Raw genomic sequence first — 18806 nt, 5'->3', positions numbered from 1 at the left:
TAACTACGAGTTTTATAACTTTTCAATCAAATATAATTTTACATGCATAATTAAAAATATAATCGAGAATTTGTAGTTGTTTCAGGGTTCAACACGAGTATTAAACATCATATGATAATCACGAAGTATAAAGTGCTCAAAATTGCAATTAATACAATATATCATTATCGATTAAGTATCATCAGTTTCTTAACCTATGAATCAAATATAGTTACAGGATTTTTTCAAAAAAATATGATCATATTATTATATATATTATAAAAAAATATAAAAGCAAAAATGGAAAATTTAAGTTCCAAAATACTTCTTTTTTAATTATATTTAAAGGGGGTGTCATTTTTAAATTAAGTTTTAAATATGATGTTGTTGCCAATGATAATAAAGTTTTTGATCATAAACAGCTTTAAACAAATAATTTCCATTTTAAATTTCTAATATCATGTTTTTATGACATTTGTATAATTGTTTTTAAAAAATTAAAAATTTTAAAACGGTTTAACAAGCATATTTTAAAATAAATTATTTAAAATTTTAAATTTTATAAAAGAAAATTACATATATTTTTTTTAAAATGGGTAAAATATATTAAAACACATTAGGATTTGTTAATTAAACATGTAATTTAATTAAACAAAAATTATTTAAGTGAAGATTTGAAATTGTTTAAAGAATTTATAAAATATAAAATTTTTAAATATATTTTATTTTACAAACTGAATATCAACCCTAGGCGGGATGAAAAACCAGTTACATACTCTTACACAAATCATTGCAAAGTAATTACATTAATTTATTTAAACATTGATACATTTGACACATTAAGAAGTGGAGAAAACAGATAAGGACGATAAAACTTGTAATTTAGAAACGGGAAAAAGTTGGATAGGGAATATTAAATTTCTTTCATTGAAAAACAAAAAGAATTGGGTGTGAATAGAAGGACGGAAGAAGAAGACAATGGAAAATAAAAGCATATTGTGATTGAACCCAATATTGAGGATTGGTCATTTCTCGTGTTTAGTGACGTTGATCTACTATTTCTTTTATTTTGAATAAGATTGGGATTTTTTTTTAAATGGAGAATAGAAAAGCAAATTGGGATAATCAAAATAATAATATTGGGATGACTCCCATGATTTTGCAACTTTAAGAAATCAGGTAATTGGCTGGGAATTTATGAATATTTTAAAATGCAACTCATCAATTATATATAAAACCAATTGATGTTTTGGTTGTTACAATAAAGTTTAATGTTGGATTTATAAAAATGACATCATAATTATAGTGATTAAATTATTATTTATTATTTATTAATGTAATAAAAAGTAAAAGCCAGTATATGCGGCTAAAAAGCTTTTACATGTCTAATATGTTATATATGTGTGTACAGTAAGAAGGGGCAAATCTTTTTGAGTTTAAAAGAGTAACTTCTTACAGGATACGGCAAAACTGTAGGGGGGAGGAGAAGAACAAGAAAGGAGAAAGTAAAGTGGGGGTGGGTTTTCTTTCATCAACTTTATCATCCATCGTCCAAGGTCATCAAACGACAGTTGATTGCACGTCACAAAAGGAGGAAGGAGAGCAGTTGATCGGCTGCCAAAGAGTAACAACGGCTATAGAGAACCTTAGGTACGTTTGTTTCGTAGAAAAGTGTTTTATGAACTGAATACACCGGGGTGTGTTGAATAAAAGTTTAAACAATGAAAAGCTTCTTTATTGTTTTGTTAGTGTCAATTATTATTTGGCTTTCATATAACCATGAGAGTGGTAGGAGAAGAAGCCATGCATTCATGGGATTACGCGAATCTTTTGCTCTTTTTTATGGTTTAAATCTGAGATGGGTCTCTGTACATTTGATTTATGCTCATTTTAGTCCCTGCCTGCAATGTGTTTTTATCTCACATCTACTCCTTGAGAACCTTGGGCGGTCTAATGTTTGTCTTAGTCCCTGTCTCTGTTTGGAGAATTTGACCCTTCTACTCCTTAATTTAGGTTTTATATGCTTTTAATTTCGTAAACTCGTGATTTATGATGCCTTGTTATTGTTTCTCATGATATGCTAATATAAACATGTAAAATTTATTGTGCGTGTATCGATTTTGATCATGACTCATTTATCATGTTCCAATTTTGTAATAGGATCTTGTTTACTATTTTTAATGTTGAAATGTCCTTCTCAAACATGAGTTATTATTAAATTAAAAATTATGTGTCATAATATAAAATTAAATTCATTTATTTAAAAATAACATGCTAAATACTTATTTCTAGACGTTATGAGGATACTAATACTTTCTTCACACATAATCGATTCCCGAATTAGAATTTTTTTATTTATTTTTAAAGTGCATAGTAAATGATTTTTTAAAAAATTTGTAAAAATTTCCTTTTACATCATACTTAGCCAAAAAAAAAATTGATGACAACTCCTATTTTCTTAATAAAACTTAGTGTTTTAAAAATTAAAATTTTCATGTTTGCTCAAATTTGTCAAGTTAATTTTTGGTTGTAAAAATGGTTTTGGCAATAATAGTATAATTTATTTTATAAATAAAATTATTTTTTCATAGTTTCTTTTATGAAGTTATGACTTGATTGACAATGACTTCAACTCAATCACAGGCTTAACTATAGTATATATATAATTAATGATATAATTAAAATATTGATTTTAACTAGATAACATAGTGTATATAATAGTTTATATTCTATACATCTGTTGTTTTCTCTATCGTGGTCTAAAGATACACGTTGGAGTAGGGGACCAACCTCCTGAGGACATGGTGCATGAGTTACAGGGGATGGAACTTGAAACGGACAGAACCATTGATTAGAAGATCTGTGAGATTTCAATCATAGGCAAAAGTTGTGTAGGAACGCATCATAGGATGGAGACCAATCAGGGCCAGCCTGAACAAGGCATCATCGCCTATTCAGAAAAAAAACATATGTTCCTTTGTTGTTTTTAAGGATGAAACTGAGAAACTTAAGGTGCTCAGGAACGCGTCATGGTCGTTCATGAGAGGTCAAAAGGAGTAGATATTGAAGACATCTTCTTTCTCACTACGGATTTGTGGGACATCTACTTTCTGTTTTACCAACCACAGGACCAAGGGAAATATGTTAAGAAATAGTCAGATGTTTCGTGGACTTGTTAAAAGAAAATATGTTAAGAAAACCACTGATGATTGATTTTAAATAGAAAAGACTACCGGTTTTTTTTGTGGCATTTCTTTTTTATTTCCTTTCAAAATACAAATTAAAAACGACAAAGAAGTCTAATTACAAAACCAACAACACGTTGGTCTTATTTTGCACCACCCTTTCAATACACACAGACCATTACGAATCACATTGGCCTGGTAGCATGGTATAAATGTCCGCCCAAACTGCGGGGAAAGATGTTCTTAGCCCAAGAGATAATACTGGCACTAGTAACGAGCCCGATCATGGTTTCTTGGGTTTCCCAAATTTAACTATGGTTGCGCCGTCATATTGTCAAAGTTTTTTTCCTTTTGACGCAAACTTTGCTGCAGTTCAAGCTTATAACTCTTTTACCCTTGTCCCGTTTTTGAGAAACCATTTTTTTTATAACTCACACCCTTATGCCTTAGCAGGAATAAATCACTATCACATATTTAGGATGTGTTACGATTCCTACATTTTTTTTAGTTTTAAATTAAGGTAAACTTATTACTAGAAGATTCACTTAAAGCTATTCTACCACGTTCTAGAATTAGGGATGTTTAAATTTCAGTTAAAATTAAATTAATCGACTGAATCGATTTAATTCAGTTAATCGATCGGTGATCGAAGTTAGTTCGATCGGAGATTGATTAATGATTTTTTAAATTTTGATTATCGGTTAATTCGGTTCGAAATCAAGTAATTAATTGAACTTAATAAATAATATTATATGTTAATTTCAAGACTTATGTAGTATTTTTAATTATGTAATGTTTCAAGACATAAAATTTCAGTTAATTCGATTAACTTTCAAGACAAAAATATATATTTTAGTTAATTTTAATATATTTTTTGATATGTTTTATACTTGTTTTAGCCAAGAGAAAAATCATATAAATTTCGATTAATTCGATTAATCGATCGAATTAATCGAAATATTCTAATTCAATTTTTTTTAAATTTAATTTAATTAATAATTAAAATATTATACAATTTAGTTAATTCAATTAATACTAATTTAATTTGGTTAATAACCAAACAGATGGTTTAAACACCCCTAATTAGGATTATCCATATAGCAAGTAGCATGAACCAAATGGTGGATGGAATGGCCGGGCTAGCGATGAAGCTCCCACCCAATCAACATGTTTTTGATGTTTCGCCTTATTCTGTCTCTAATATTTTATTAGCCAAGTGTATTGATTTTCTCACTTCTATGGTCTAATGATCTACTATACTTTTAAGTAAATAATTAATAAAATTAATCCGTTAAATCACTTAATAAAATTAATTGATCAAATTAATCATTACAATCTACAATTAACAATCATCAGCAAATTATCAAACAAATCAATATATTTTGATATATAGGAATAAATTATTATTACCATAATTTAAAGGTATAAAGGAATAAATATAATATATTAATTACACAATATAATAAAAACAAATATAATATTTGATAACATTTTGATGGAGTGGGACTGTCTCAAGGTTATAAATACGGTGAAAGGGTGTGTGGTTGGTAACACGGAGTTTGGTCTTTTAGTGGCTGATTGTCTCCTTTCGGTAATGGGTTTTTCCATTGGGTTCCTGGACAAATGAATAGAGCGGCTCACGCCCTTGCAATCTCATGCTGATTGCTCAATTTGGAATTCAATTCCAGAGTAGATTTTATTCTAATTGTACTTCTTCCACTAGTCCTTACGGTAATAATTTAATATTTGTGGTTCCTCAAACATATGTTTGTATTTATACTCGTACCCGTAACATTTAAAAAATATTATAAATAAAATATTATGATCTTTCTCTCATCTCTGCGGTCTCTTTTTTTTACTAATGTCTTTCTTATTTTTTTGCAACTCATTTTCCTTCTTTTTATTATCTATTTTATTTTCTATCTCTTTAAACTTATTTCATTTTCATCCATAAAAATCCGATTTTAAAAATTTTTCGATAAAAAAAATAGTCAAAATTGAAAGTGAGGAGGAAATTTACCTCAATACTGAAAATAACTAAAGAAGTGAATACCAAATTGAAGAAGTAGATAAACCATGAATTCCGATTGCTTTAATCCCCACAAACACAAGAATTCTTCTCACGAAGTTATTGCTTTGAATCTTGCCCAAAAAGAATTTATAAGCTAATTAATACCCATTTTTAAATTCTTCAAAAATTATTAAGTGATCAACTTACTCGGGAAAGAACAAGAATAATCTCTAGTTTTGAAGAAAATCTATTCTTGGTAGGATGATATCAGTTTGGTTAAATTTTTGAATTTTTGAATCATTTATTAGTTCTTTTAATAAATTTTGATTATAAATTTATAGATTTATTTTAATAAAATAGGCTTTATTTTATGGTTTTTAATTAGTAAAAAGGATCATTAATTTTATTTTGATTTCCTTAATCTTTATTAAAAAAAAAAGGTATCGGAATGTTTAACTTTTGTTTACATATGGTAATAAATTCGTAATGAATAATGATCATTAATTTTATTTTTAGTACAATTACTTTATCTTCTTTGTTCATTTTGTGGTCTATGAAAATTATTATTATTTTAAATGATTTTAACATATTTTTAAAGCTGGAATTAAAGTTTTATATCTACAAGTACAATGTATTATCACTGTACTCAATATTTGTTGGTATGATATTATTTCTTATTAGAAAAAATGAATATTTAAATAACTTTTCTTTTTGAAAATTTCACTATTACAAATAAAACAAATACATTCCAAACTAATATAAAATCATAATGGACGAATATGATATATGTATATTATGGAACTAAATATTTATATATTACAATTGCGCATGATGAAAATTAAATTTGCGTGCTTAAACTCAAGAACAAAAACCTTTGTCTAATATATATACATGTTTATTTTTATTATATCTATTCCTAAATTATTTATAGTAGTGTTTAGATTTATATTAAACAGTAATAGAAAAATTAGTACGAAAAAATAATTTATTTAGAAAATAAAATGGGAGATGAGTAATAATGTTGATAAGTTTGTTTTAGGTTATCGCCAGATTAAATTGAAAAAGGATTCATTGTTGTTAGACAATATCTTTTCCCCAAACATCTTTCTAATTCACTAGCAACACTCTACATTTACCATGTATAGATGCCAAGTTTTTGAAATTTTATTAATAAAAACCCTAAAGAAAGGAAAGAAATCAGAAATCAACCTTCCATGTAAGGCTGCTGAAAAAAAATTAACCCCTTTTCAAATAAAAGTTGTGCTTTTTCCATTTCAGTTTTGTAAAGAAACAAAAAATATATATATTCTTGACCAGAAGCCAAAAGGGTTTAAGGGTCCACCACACCCACACGCTTTCCTCGACGACCTTGGCATGGAAGGCCTTAGGCCTACACATAGAAACAAGGGTCTTTCTCAGTATCTATAGAAAAAGCCAAATTTGTTTGTTAGCGGCCTATTTAATTCATTCAATTTCGATTCTCCTTCTCATTTGCATGGCACTGTCACTTTCGCTGCCTACTTAGTTGCCTCTGCTTCTGGGTATCCAATATCAATTCTCCTCTCTCCACTCCCATACGTTTCTTTTCTCACTACTCCTTAAAAGGCCTTAATCTTTGTCTGCCTGCTCTTGTTTTCATCGTTTCTTTATTTCTGTGCTCAAACAATTATACCCATTCTTGCTTTGACTTTCTTTTTTCTTTTTCAATTATTGGCTTGTTTTTTTTTTAATAGTGAAAGTGAAGGCTTTGTTTGTTCTTATTGAAAGTAATCATGGCGGAGGAGGAGGAGGATTGTTGGGATGCTGGGAAAATGTGAGCTCTTCTTTTTTCTTTTCTTTTTGCTCAACGGTGTCCTTGGCATTGTCATGATTGTGGGTTTTTATGCTTTTTCGATTTTTTTTTCTGCTTGTGTTTTGTTTTATCAATTATATTTTGAAGTTATGTTTGTTTGATTTGAGGGGACAAAGGCTGGACCTTTATTTGCACGATTACTTGGTGAAGAAGAATATGCATGAGACTGCTGCACTATTCAGAGAAGAGGCCGGCGTATCTAACCGACCAGTTGGTATGAGCTCTCTCTCTTTCATTCGTAATTTTCTTCAATTTTCCTTCTGCTTTTTTTAATCATATAAATTTATCTCCTGATGACTGATTCTACAGTTTTTAGTAGATAATTCTCGATGTTGAAATGCTTAGCATATATTTTTTATTTCACATATGAATATCTTGAAGGTTATTTGATTAAACTCACATCCATATGTAGATCAATATCAATGTACATTCATGTTTCTGTTATCTGTCTGCAAGAACAAAGATTAATCAATCAATTGGTCTAATTCTTCTAAATGGGTGTTCTGTTTCTTCTTTATGCGAGGTTTATTCTGAATTTTATCATTAATGCATAAAAACATCAGGAGTTTCCTCTTACCCTTTTTATGTTTTTGAGTTTATTTTAAAATTTAACATTTGCTTTATAAATGGTGTGATTTGTTGATCGGAGAAGAGGGGTCATGTTTTCAGTGATTGATTCTCCCGAAGGGTTCCTACAAGAATGGTGGTCCCTATTTTATGAAATTTTTGCTGCTAGGCAAACAAAGCTTCAAGGGGAAGCAGAAAGTACCTCTGCTAAGGTGACTATTTGTGGAATTTGAGATCATGTTGAGCTCTAGTTTTATTGCAACCTCATGAACTTATGTGCATTGTGTTCATATCTCAGTCTGAAATAAAGGAAGATCAATCACAAAGTTTTGGTCCAATGTTTATGCCACAATTGATGATAAATCAGCAAATGGCTCTCCAGGTTCCTATTCCGAGATATTTTGATTCCAGTCTGCAGTTACTTCAAACTAATCAACTGAGGCTCCCAAACTCATTTGTAGCCAGTTCTAGGTAATCTATATTTGTGTTTTATTGAACTAAAGGTTCTTGTAATTGACAAACAATTCGTAATCTCTTTGGTTTCTTTATGTCCCTTCCACCAAAACAAAACATAGCATGAAAACTCCGATTTTTAATAGATTAAGTGTTTCACCCATTTGATACATATTACGAGATTCACTGCAATTTGAAACTAAGAAACTTTAGACCATTGGTAAAAAGTATGAATTGGAGCAATAGAGAAAGTTTGTATGATTATTCATTCCGGTAAATGGTATTTTGCTTCAATAGTAAATGGATGGTTTCTCATATCTTCTCTTTTCTCTTAACAATTTTTCATGTATCAGCCTTCTGCAACATCCAATAAATCTTGCTCAGCATCAAGCTAAGAGGGTAGGTTCTAAATTATTTACTTTGTTAACAAGACCAGTGAATTGTTGCTAATTTCTCTAAATGTCAAAAGCATTTTCATTTTACAGGAACAAAGTCAAGGCATTAACTTGGGGAGTAACATTCTTATAAATTCAAACACCCCCAATAAGGCACTAAAAGGCAAGCTTCCAGTAACTTGGCCTCATGCTGCAGGTTAGCTTGGCCCTTTTTCTGATTTGAGTTCAGGCTGAAAAATCTGATCCGCTCAGATGATCTTTGCAGTTTTTAACTTATGTGAACTCATCCAAGATGGGATGAATTATGTATATCTGCTTTATTTTGACAAGCCTGAGATGCACATAGCATTGGCCTTGGTTTACTTTATTTTATTGGCAATGTAATTATATATGCTAGATATGTCAAACCTGTGTTCTTTATCTTTTCAGGGTTGAATGAATCAATTGATCCAGCACCACTGAGTGGATGGGTTTTGGATGTAAGTGGCATGTTAATTAATATTTGTTGGAGTCTTGCAAGCACCAATCTTTTATTCTTTTTGGTATCATAGATTAAGTCCTGCCAAGTGTAAAATAGAAGTGTGCTTAAAGTTCCACTAGCAGTTCTGTAGTTGAGCTAGCTTACCTGTTTTGGGATATAATTGAAATTTACTCTTTCAGGCACTAAACTATCAGCAACCATTTCAGATATTGAAATGTCAACCAGAGAAATCAGATAAGGGGCTGTCACTTATGCCTAGAAACCTGACACCTACTTTTCCTGGAAGCTCTGCCAAATTCAGTTATCAAAATCTGATACTTCCTAAGCCAGAAATAATTGAGAATAACAGACCGGTCAGTTGAAGCAGTGACAAGCAAACCTTTTGAGCAGTTTATTCTTTGAAGCTTACCATTATAATCATTTTACTTTCTGTAAGATAGGATGTATTCTGCATTCCTCTGTAAGATGTTATGACCTATTACGATATGTGTGCTAATATTCTCAAAATCAACCCTCTACATTAAAAACCATGATAGTCATGAATTAAAAGGGATCTTACAGTAGTAATTGCATGCAACTTCAAACTTTTATGATTGTGTTTATTTGTTTAACTTGTTAGAAGCTCTTTGACTCTGGAAAAAGAAAAGATCATGATTCTTTTCTTCATTAGTGACTGATTGGTGATTGGTGATGAACCAGATGAATACCCAAACCGTGCAAACAGAAGAACATCAAAACCGATATAATCTTTTGCAGCAACTGCAGGTAGTATGCAAGTAATTCTTAAGGAAAACTAGTATTGATGCTGATGTTAAATGTTAATGCTAATGCTTCCTCCATCTTGGTTGAAAATCCTGGTAAAGCAAATGTCTATGTGTGTTATAGTACGATATCTTCTTATAATTATATTTTCTTTGATCAGACTGGCAGAAAGAAAAACAAATTATCAAACTCGATAACAGCAGATCAGAAATTGGTATGTCATCATACTTGGGAAAGCTTTGATGGCGTTTCCTCTGTCATTGACCTGTGACATACATAGGGATTTATTCCATGTCAATGGACAGTGTCATCATATTTGCTCGATCTATACTTCCTGTATGATCTTTTTTGCTTTTATTTGCACCATAATTGTTGCCTGCTTCGTGGGATGTTCATCTGCAGGGTTATATCAAAGATGAGGAGAATAAACCTGTTGATGACACTGTTGATTCTTTTCTGTCCCATGATCATGATAATGTTGATAACACAAGCACTCCTTTCATGAATTTAAGGAGTCGTTCTAACAGATCTATTAAAAGTGAACATAAAGGTAATCTGTAATTCTGTTAGGACTAACAGAGAAATTATTTCCAGCTCTCCTTATGTACCAATGCAATGGAAATAGAAGACTTTATAATGGTTAATCTTTTCCAGCCTCTGCAGTTTGCTCTCCTTTAACTTTGTTATATTGCTGAAAAATTGTTAAATAGCATGGGATGACTATATTTGGTTGTAGCCTTTAATCAGGTTGGACAATGAAAGCTTTCTCTGATTTCCGCCACCAAACTTGGTGTAGATTGTGTGTGTGTGTGTTTGTGTGTGTATTTTTTGATTCTTCGTAAAAGAAAATAATATGAAATTCTGTCACAAAGATGCACTTGTGGCAGTATAACGCTAGAGATATTACTGAAACAACTGTAATAAAATGGTATGTCATGACTGGTGTAGGCTTCACGTTTGAAGAGGTTAGTTGCCTTCACTCATGCAAAAGCAAAGTCTTGAGCTGCCATTTTTCATCAGATGGGAAGTTACTAGCTAGTGCTGGGCATGAAAAGAAGGTGGTATTAAGCTGGAATGCAGCTTTTTGTTCACATAATTATTTATGTAAGCTTAGTTCTGATGACAGTTTTCTTCTGGCAGGTCTTGATATGGAATATGGAAACTCTCGATTTTGTCAGAACTGCGGAGGGCCATTCCCTTCTCATTACTGATGTTCGTTTTAGACCAAGTTCAACCATATTTGCAACATCGTCTTTTGACAAGACTGTCCAACTATGGGATTCTGCCAAAGTAACAATTTTCCTTTGGAACTTTTTCAGATATTCATTTAGTATTACCTAAATTTCTCTGTGGTTGTTCAGAATGGAGATAGGCTATTGTATCATTAATGTCCTCTGCAGGGCTCTTTTTCTTGCATAGATGGGCAGACTAGTACACAGCACTTATTTTCTTTTTGACAATATGTCTTCATTTCTTTGCATTGCAGCCAAGCAAATCACTTTTCAAGCTTGTGGGGCATGCTGAACAGGTTTTGTCATTAGATTTCCATCCTAGAAAGACGGATCTCCTTTGTTCCTGTGATAGTAATAATGAGATGCGGTTATGGAATATCAACCAACGTTCTTGTGTGCATGTCTCTAAGGTCGGATTCTGTTCCTTATATCTATTAGAATTTCTCAAAAACATTGTAGTTTACTAATAACTTAGATTGCCAATACCCATTTGGAGTAGTGGTTGAGGCTCCCCTATTGACATCCCAAAAACCAGGTTCAAATCTTGGTATTGACATCCCTTCCGCTATACTGTAATTGTACCAAAAGAAATTTCATTAACTTAGATTGGAAATGTTATTTTTCTTTGTTTTTCGAGAAGTTTTGTTAGATTGTGAATTTTGGTGATGCTTCCATCTCTAGTAGTCTTTATTGTTACTGCATTGCTGCTCAGCGTACTTCTTGAACGACGGTTTATGCTTAACAAACATTGAAATGGTTAAAATTGACATTTTCGGAATCTCTAGTTTTACATCCTTGTGGGTTTCTACAAAATGAATTCTGTATTGAAAGGAAGTCCAGCATCGAATTATTCTTTGTCTGGCATGACTTTTAATGATAGCCTTGCATCTGGTCTTACTCCATCAGAATTCTATGTTGGCTAACAAATCCTTACTGATGCTTATCTCAATTTCCTTATGAGGTAACTGCAGTCAGCGACTAAACAAGTCCGGTTCCAGCCTCGACCAGGAAAGTTGATTGCAACTGCTTCAGGAAATGTTGTGAATGTAATTGACGCTGAAACTAACAAGCCCCTATCCTGTTTGAAGGTTGATTCACTTTCTATGCAATTATAACTTGCATGCTTCTAAGTCCATTTATCTCCTTGCCTATCTGAAGGAATGTTATATTCTTTCAGGGGCATAACAAAGAGGTTCTTTCAATTTGCTGGGATCCTAGTGGCAAGTATTTTGCCTCCATCAGTGAAGACAGTGCACGAATGTGGTCAGTATCTGGTGGAGAATGCTTGCATGAATTGCGGTCAACAGGCAACAAGTTCCAGTCCTGCACATTTCATCCAGGGTACTCACAACTCTTGGTCATTGGTGGTTACCAGGTAAAAGACAAGTATTCAGATATTATCGCAAATACTGTTTTTTTCTCATAAGTTTGCAACTACATTACTAATTAGCTTGTAAGAGGGTTTTAGACAGATGTTATCATGTCTTCATGTGTCGACATATACATAAGAATGTAAAGTGAACCTCTTGTGGAGGAAGGGGTGTTTAGAAAAATATAAGAATAACATTAGTTGTTACGTGGAAAACACAAGGTTGGCTAAGTCCAATAGGCTGAAGTTGTCTTGGCCCCATCTACACACTTTTTGCCATCCTTTTGCAATCTTAACAACTAATACGTCATTGTTTCTCTTTATTAATATGATTGTTTTTTATCAACAGTGTCTGGAATTATGGAATCCAGTTGAGAGCAATAAAACATGGACAGTTGAAGCACACAGGGGACTAATTTCTTCGCTGGCAGATTGTTTACAAACTGAAATGGTTGCCTCCGCAAGTCATGATCAGTGCGTTAAGATATGGAAGTAAAATATCCTTCTCCATGCATCTGCTTGTTTGTACATACAGAGCAATTTCAAAATGGAGCTAATGACAACTGCAGGTAAGGTGAACAGTCAAGAAAAAGTAGCAGGGCTGAAGATGCGCCCTTTTTTGTGGCAATTTTGTAAGCATAGACAGACATCTTAACTACAGGCTAAATAATTTACAACCAAAGGTAGAGAAAAAATGAAATACAACTGCAGTATAAAATGACGGGCTTTTCCTCCCCGATGTTCTTGATGGCTGCACTTTTGGACTTGGATGATTTTTCTGATTTAAGCATTATATCAAATCAAATAGACCTTATGTTGATACACTAGTTAGGCTGTTAGGGTTTCAACTGCATATGCTTTTGGCCTCATTTTTTTAAACTGCTTCAGTAAGTGAGTTTCTACTTTGTTTCATTGCTCGTAAAAGGGCTAAATTTTGCATTGCTATAAGCTTCAGCAATGCTTGAGCAGGAACCTTTAATGGTTTGAGTTCCTGCAATAAATCTGGACAGCTAATCTCAGTAGTTTATATTTACAAGTTTTAAGGTTCTTTGAAGAGATTTAAGAGTTTGCTTGACACGAGACAATATGAAAATGGAAAGTGCAGTCTTTGGAACTCAAACTAACAGCAATTGAAACAGATTTTAAAAATTTAGGGGTCAATTCAGTTCTCAAATATAAATTGTGATAAGCTCAGCAGAAGCTATTAAGGCAGAGAATAAAGCAAATTGCCGCTTACTCTTATTTTTAAGGAATTGATCTAGACATGCTAATGGTGGCTATGCTTCAGCTAACGGCTTCCGGTTTTACCATTGAACAGAGTCTGCGATGCCAATCTTCCAGTTTAGCTTGGCTCATGTTAGATATACCTGACAGTACACTAAGCTCGATAAATTGATATTCAAGGGGCTGGAACTCACAATAATATGTCATTTCCAAGGAATCAATATAATGAATGTCGGCTAACATCAGGATAAATGGCAAGTGCTCAAGTAATTGAATTTGACATACATTATTGAACATATGGAACTAAAATTGAATCTTTCTAATTGAAGCTTTAGAGAGCCAGAGTAACATTCATTGGAAACAAATTTTCAATTAGAATCAACAAAAGAGCTGCTTGTATCTTGTAGTGGGTTAACTTACATTACCGAAGCCTTGCGTAAATCTCCATTCCCAGAAAAACATGAGGTGAAAAGATGAAGCACGCTTCCAAGGCCATCACTTCCACAACTCTTCCATGGGGATTCCTCGTTCTTGAGCAACCTCCTGGAACTGTTTCATTTTCTGCACAGCAACAACTGTAGCTCTGGCATTGTTAAGGGCATTTTTACTTCCAATTTGTTTGCCCAAAGCATTCTCCACACCTGCCATTTCAAGAACAATTCGCACAGCACCTCCTGCAATCACTCCAGTACCAGGTGCGGCAGGTCTAAGCATCACCTTAGCTGCCCCATAGTCACCCTCGGATCTGCCAGCCATTTTCCAGTGACATTACTTAAATGCATATTGGAATCCCTCCTTTACCATAATATTAAGCTTATTGGAGTCAGCTCCTAGCGAATTATATACATGTCCTAATGAATGATCTGAAATAGGGATCATAAGTTTTTTCCACATGATATCTTTTATTTACATTTCAATATTAGGAAAGCAAATAATCCATCAAGTCTTAGATGGCTCAATAGATATTAAAACAGTTACAGCATCATCATCAGATATATTTGCTACATTTAAGCCCCCAATTAGTGTCTTTCAGGTTCTACAGAGAACTTGACCAAATTGCATATAATCCATGGACAATAATCAACCTAAAATCTGGGAACCACAAGGCCAGGTTAAAGAACAACTAGATTAAACTGAAAAGCACCATTAAACTATCCTATTAATGAGCGACAAATACTCAAAGGAACCTTAATTAAACATAAGGAAATCCTTTTTGTACCCCCAAGAAAAAAAAGTTCTCTCTTTCACTATAACAACCCCAAAGAGAAAGACCCATTGCATCAGTTAAAATGAAAAATTACACAACATTCCCAAGCAAGAACTAAACTTCCTTACCGGTGTGGGAAAGTCAAGTACTTTGTCATAGGTATAGTAATGAGATTCCTCCGAGCATTCACAGCCGATTTCTGAACGGCAGCAATGACTTCCTTAGCTTTCCCAACTCCAACCCCAACTTGCCCTTGCTTATCACCAACCACAACAATGGCCCTGAAATGAAGTTGTTTCCCACCTTTAACCACTTTAGTCACTCTTCTAACTTGAACCACTCTTTCCTCAAACCCATCCCTCACCTTTTCTTTCGTAACTTTCCCAAACGCACTCGTTTTCTTCACTTTAGAGTCCATTACATAAACATCGTTGCCTAGAACGGAGACCCCACTGTAGGCTGGGCCGTAGAGTTCCTCATAGGCAGCGGCGACTTCGTCCTCGGTTTCCTCGGGGCCATCGTCGAAAGCAGGTGGAGGGATGAACCCTTCTGGGGGTGTTGGCGGGTCAAAGGCAACAGCTTCGTCTTCGGGGTTGAGGTCGTCGAAAAAGGAGATTTCGATGTCTGAGGCTTTAGCTTGGGGAGTGAGGGAAAAAGAGCGGAATGAGCGGGAAAGAGAAAAGGGTCTGGTGGAGTCGGGGAAGAGGAAGGAAATGGAAGGAATTGGAGCTCGATGGGCGAGGGAGGACAGTGCTGGGACTGCTGCAGCAGCTGAGGTTATCGCCATGGATAAAAGTGATGAAAAAGTGTGAATAGGAAAGCGGGGGATTCTTATCCCCTAACGAACAACCGTGTTTAATGTAGCGCACATTTTCAACTTGGTGTTATAATGTTGCCAACAAAATTTACCTACCTACGTATGAAACTTACAAAGGCCAAAAAAAAAGGCATGGTATACTTTGTTTACTTCTATCATATCATCCAACATGAAACAATATAATGCCTTGTTTCTTTAAAATAATTTGAAATCCCTCCTATACCCCAAGAACCTATAGAAGCAGAGCAAAGAACAAATTACTACTTGACTTGAACAAGTTACAATTCTTTTGATGCAGACATGGTCAAAGTAAAAAATTGTAAAGGTTGACATCAGGTAGCATGTCAAGACCGCTATAGCAGTCATCAAAGTTGATCTGAATTTCATCTACACTTCTCGCTTTACCACGCAACGATGTCGACGAGGTTTGCAGTTCGGTTGCAGTTAGTTCTACGTTGGCATCGGATACAAAATGTTGGGATTCATCGGCAGCAGGCGGGCCATGCGAATAAGTAGCATCCATGGCCAAAGTCATAAGGTCGTTAGATTCTTCATGTTCCGTGTGTTTAAGTTGTTCTATAAGTAACTCTAAACATGTTTCTTCCTCATCTCTAAGTGGGCCTGTAAATGGCATGTCCATATAGTTGTTTTGAGAATCATAGGGTTGATTGTTTGAAGGCTCTGCAGCAGCAACCCTTTCCACCTTTATTACGGAGAAATACTGCTCTCTCGGATGGAAAAAAAGAACCAAAGAGAATTATAATAATCAATGCTTAGCTAATGATGACAGTAGGATTAAGCAATATAATAAGATTGTATAGCATTTATTTTTAATCTCATCAAAAATGAATGTTAATCGTTGATTCAAATAGGACCCTAACAACGGAGGGATAAAAATTTCTAACAGATTTTGTCTATATAAGAGTAAAGACCAAGTCCTAGTAGATATAGTCCAGCTCAGCTGCAAAGGAGCCGTTGCTTAGCACCACAAAGCTGCAGTGCTTGTGCCTTCTTATCTGTCTTTTTAAAAAGGTTAGTTAACTAGTTTGTAGTATCATTGGCGACAAGGAAGAAAAACTCACGAGATTTTTGCCTTCATCTTCGTAAAGGGTAAGGAAATCTCCAATTCCCAGTCCATTTTGCTTCACAAAATCCGCTACCGAAATTGAAAAAAGTTTGGCATTATCACATATAATGAAATTAAGTAAGAATAACAAAAAATGAAAGGGGCCGGCCGGTTAGAATGAAATGAAACTATGGCTTACCTGTGTTTTCAAGCACATACATTCTACTCTTATTATTAGACCAGAACCTGTGACATCAATGAGCAAAAAGATTAAACGTTTGTGTGGCAGTAACATTAATTTGGAAAAGGAATTTAGTGCGGAGCAGTGGTTACTTGTATTTGAGGGGCCATGATTGGTGAGAGTATACGTCTTTTAGCACTACTTGGATGCCTTCTTTATCACAAAGGGTTGGAAGATTTAGCTCCGCCTCTCTCTGGATAAAATTGCAGCTCCACAGTACACGTCAGATAAATGCTTAAAACACTAGTGGCTGTAACGTTTTACGACAGCCGAAAATAGCAAGATAATGATACTTAATGATCATTAATGTCAATTATTTATTTGTATTGGATGCATTACTTCATGACAGCAGATGAAGGAATGGTTGTTGGTTGGCTATTTAGCTCTTTTATTCTTTCAATATTCAATTATCTTTAGTTGGGGGGGGTGGTTCAAAAGAAGAATATATATAACTAGAGAGAGCTGTTCTTGAAAATAACCCATCATGGATCAAGTAAAACCTCACCTTTGGAAGGACAATTCTCCCAAGGGACCCGACATCACTGTTCTTTAGCTCTTTCCTCAGCAACACTCTCAGTCTCTGCAACCCAAGATACGCCCGACATCTTTAATTGACAAGGACAAAGAAAACACCATCTAAATCAAGGATATTGAGTACTTTTTTCAAAATGCACCTTGTTATCTGGCGTGCAGAACATGTATAGATCCCTTTTGGTATCGTTGTTGATATTCACATCATTGTCAGCACCAGAGCTGTTCAGTCTCCTTTTATCCACCAGAGCTGTAGCCCCTGAAGAAGCATTTCTTTGCAAACTAAGGCTTCTTTGGCGGGCCAGCTTTCTCTTAATCCTTGCAGCCTTTGATCCGTAAGGATCCAGCATCCTTCTCTCTTCTGCCTTCGAAACCCCGTCTGTTTGCATGAAACATGATCCGTGTTGCACCCCATTACTAGCGATAATCGAACCAAATTCAATTCCATTCTGCCCCAGAAAGAAAGGATACGCTAAAGAATGATCAGTCTGCTCTATGGGATGTCTGTATGGGAGTCGCAGGCTTTGGTAAGGTGCCATAAACTGTGTTGGATGATGGAATTGAGAGTTTGGTGCTGTTGTTATGGGTTTGGAACTGAAGTTTTTGGAATTCATTGGTTCATAGATTGAAAGCTCTGAATTCTGAGAACAACCCATGTTTGGTTGCCTCAGGATGGTATTGGTGGCTGTGGAGGTGGTGGGGAGAAAAGGCATGTAAGAGTTCTCCATCATGACAAATGTGCAATGTGATGATGAGCCTAGGGGATTGTAATGCAGGGGGTGATCAGAGAGGGTTGATGAGAGCGTACTTTGTATATGCTCTTGTGTTGTGTTTGTAGTGAGTACAAAAGTCTGGTACAAAGAAGGTCGTGGGGATGTAAGATGCTGCCAGTAGGATGAGTCCAGGTGTGAAAAAAGTTTAAGAAACGAGTCAAGTGGTGCAGAGGGGTCGGAATGGAGAGAGAGAAAAGGCCACCAAATTGCGTGTATATATATATATATATAGAGAGAGAGAGAGAGAGAGAGTAAAGAAAGTGAAGCAATGTGAGGTTGTCAATGGGCTGCATTGGATGACAGGTGTCCGGCGAAGGCTGGTTTCGGGATGCCCATCTGACCACTGATAGAGCTCGAGAGGGAGTTGGCGCCACCTTTGGTTTAAATGTTGGAATACTCTTGAGCACAAGACACCATGAATCCTGGCCATTCATGGTCCTCTAATTAAGAAACCTCTCTCCCCCAAAGGCTGCATTGAACTAAATGATTGGTGGGTTGGGATTTTAGCTTGAAACTTTGCATTGTTTAAGAGAAAAGATGCTTGATGTGATAACATTGCTATTCATGAGTAAATAGCTTCCTCTTAAGTGGGGAGTTGTCCCACAAATCTTGCATAAGGTTAAAAGCCACTTGCAGAAATAGGCCGGCATAATACTATGCA

At 34.4% G+C, this 18806-nt stretch overlaps 3 protein-coding genes across 10 annotated transcripts; 1 reads left to right on the top strand and 2 right to left on the bottom strand.

Moving 5' to 3' along the window:
• The first annotated feature begins 6442 nt into the window (after window positions 1–6442).
• LOC107913962 (transcriptional corepressor LEUNIG_HOMOLOG) lies at window positions 6443–13106 on the top strand. 7 transcript variants are annotated; one of them, XM_041113618.1, is made up of 18 exons: window positions 6443–6988; window positions 7135–7241; window positions 7697–7806; window positions 7893–8065; window positions 8401–8446; window positions 8533–8638; window positions 8872–8921; window positions 9103–9276; window positions 9623–9688; window positions 9846–9899; window positions 10088–10235; window positions 10634–10743; window positions 10826–10975; window positions 11172–11327; window positions 11889–12005; window positions 12095–12292; window positions 12636–12778; window positions 12856–13106. In XM_041113618.1, exons 1-18 carry the CDS (start codon window positions 6948–6950, stop codon window positions 12857–12859), a joined length of 1953 nt encoding a protein of 650 aa, XP_040969552.1. In that variant the 5' UTR covers window positions 6443–6947; the 3' UTR covers window positions 12860–13106. The 7 variants fall into 7 exon arrangements, with proteins under 7 accessions (XP_040969552.1, XP_040969554.1, XP_040969551.1 ...); XM_041113617.1 differs by having other exon boundaries at window positions 6447–6716; window positions 6909–6988; window positions 12636–13106; XM_041113619.1 differs by having other exon boundaries at window positions 6450–6716; window positions 6909–6988; window positions 7144–7241; window positions 12636–13106.
• A 301-nt stretch (window positions 13107–13407) lies between these two features.
• On the bottom strand, window positions 13408–15682 carry LOC107913964 (30S ribosomal protein S5, chloroplastic). 2 transcript variants are annotated; one of them, XR_005927140.1, is made up of 3 exons: window positions 14846–15617; window positions 13931–14255; window positions 13408–13653 (listed from the first exon to the last, which is right to left on the bottom strand). XR_005927140.1 is itself a non-coding variant. In XM_041113621.1 (2 exons), exons 1-2 carry the CDS (start codon window positions 15502–15504, stop codon window positions 14006–14008), a joined length of 909 nt encoding a protein of 302 aa, XP_040969555.1. In that variant the 5' UTR covers window positions 15505–15682; the 3' UTR covers window positions 13408–14005. The 2 variants fall into 2 exon arrangements, 1 of the variants encoding a protein (XP_040969555.1); XM_041113621.1 differs by having other exon boundaries at window positions 13408–14255; window positions 14846–15682.
• A 145-nt stretch (window positions 15683–15827) lies between these two features.
• On the bottom strand, window positions 15828–18806 carry LOC107913963 (B3 domain-containing transcription factor LEC2). Its single transcript, XM_016842653.2, has 6 exons — window positions 17516–18806; window positions 17347–17421; window positions 16934–17034; window positions 16800–16846; window positions 16617–16690; window positions 15828–16255 (listed from the first exon to the last, which is right to left on the bottom strand). Exons 1-6 carry the CDS (start codon window positions 18101–18103, stop codon window positions 15839–15841), a joined length of 1302 nt encoding a protein of 433 aa, XP_016698142.1. The 5' UTR covers window positions 18104–18806; the 3' UTR covers window positions 15828–15838.

The sequence above is a fragment of the Gossypium hirsutum genome, chromosome A05, assembly GCF_007990345.1.
Source record: "Gossypium hirsutum isolate 1008001.06 chromosome A05, Gossypium_hirsutum_v2.1, whole genome shotgun sequence".
NCBI lineage: Eukaryota > Viridiplantae > Streptophyta > Magnoliopsida > Malvales > Malvaceae > Gossypium > Gossypium hirsutum.
This window is presented reverse-complemented; position numbering and strand designations above follow the sequence as displayed.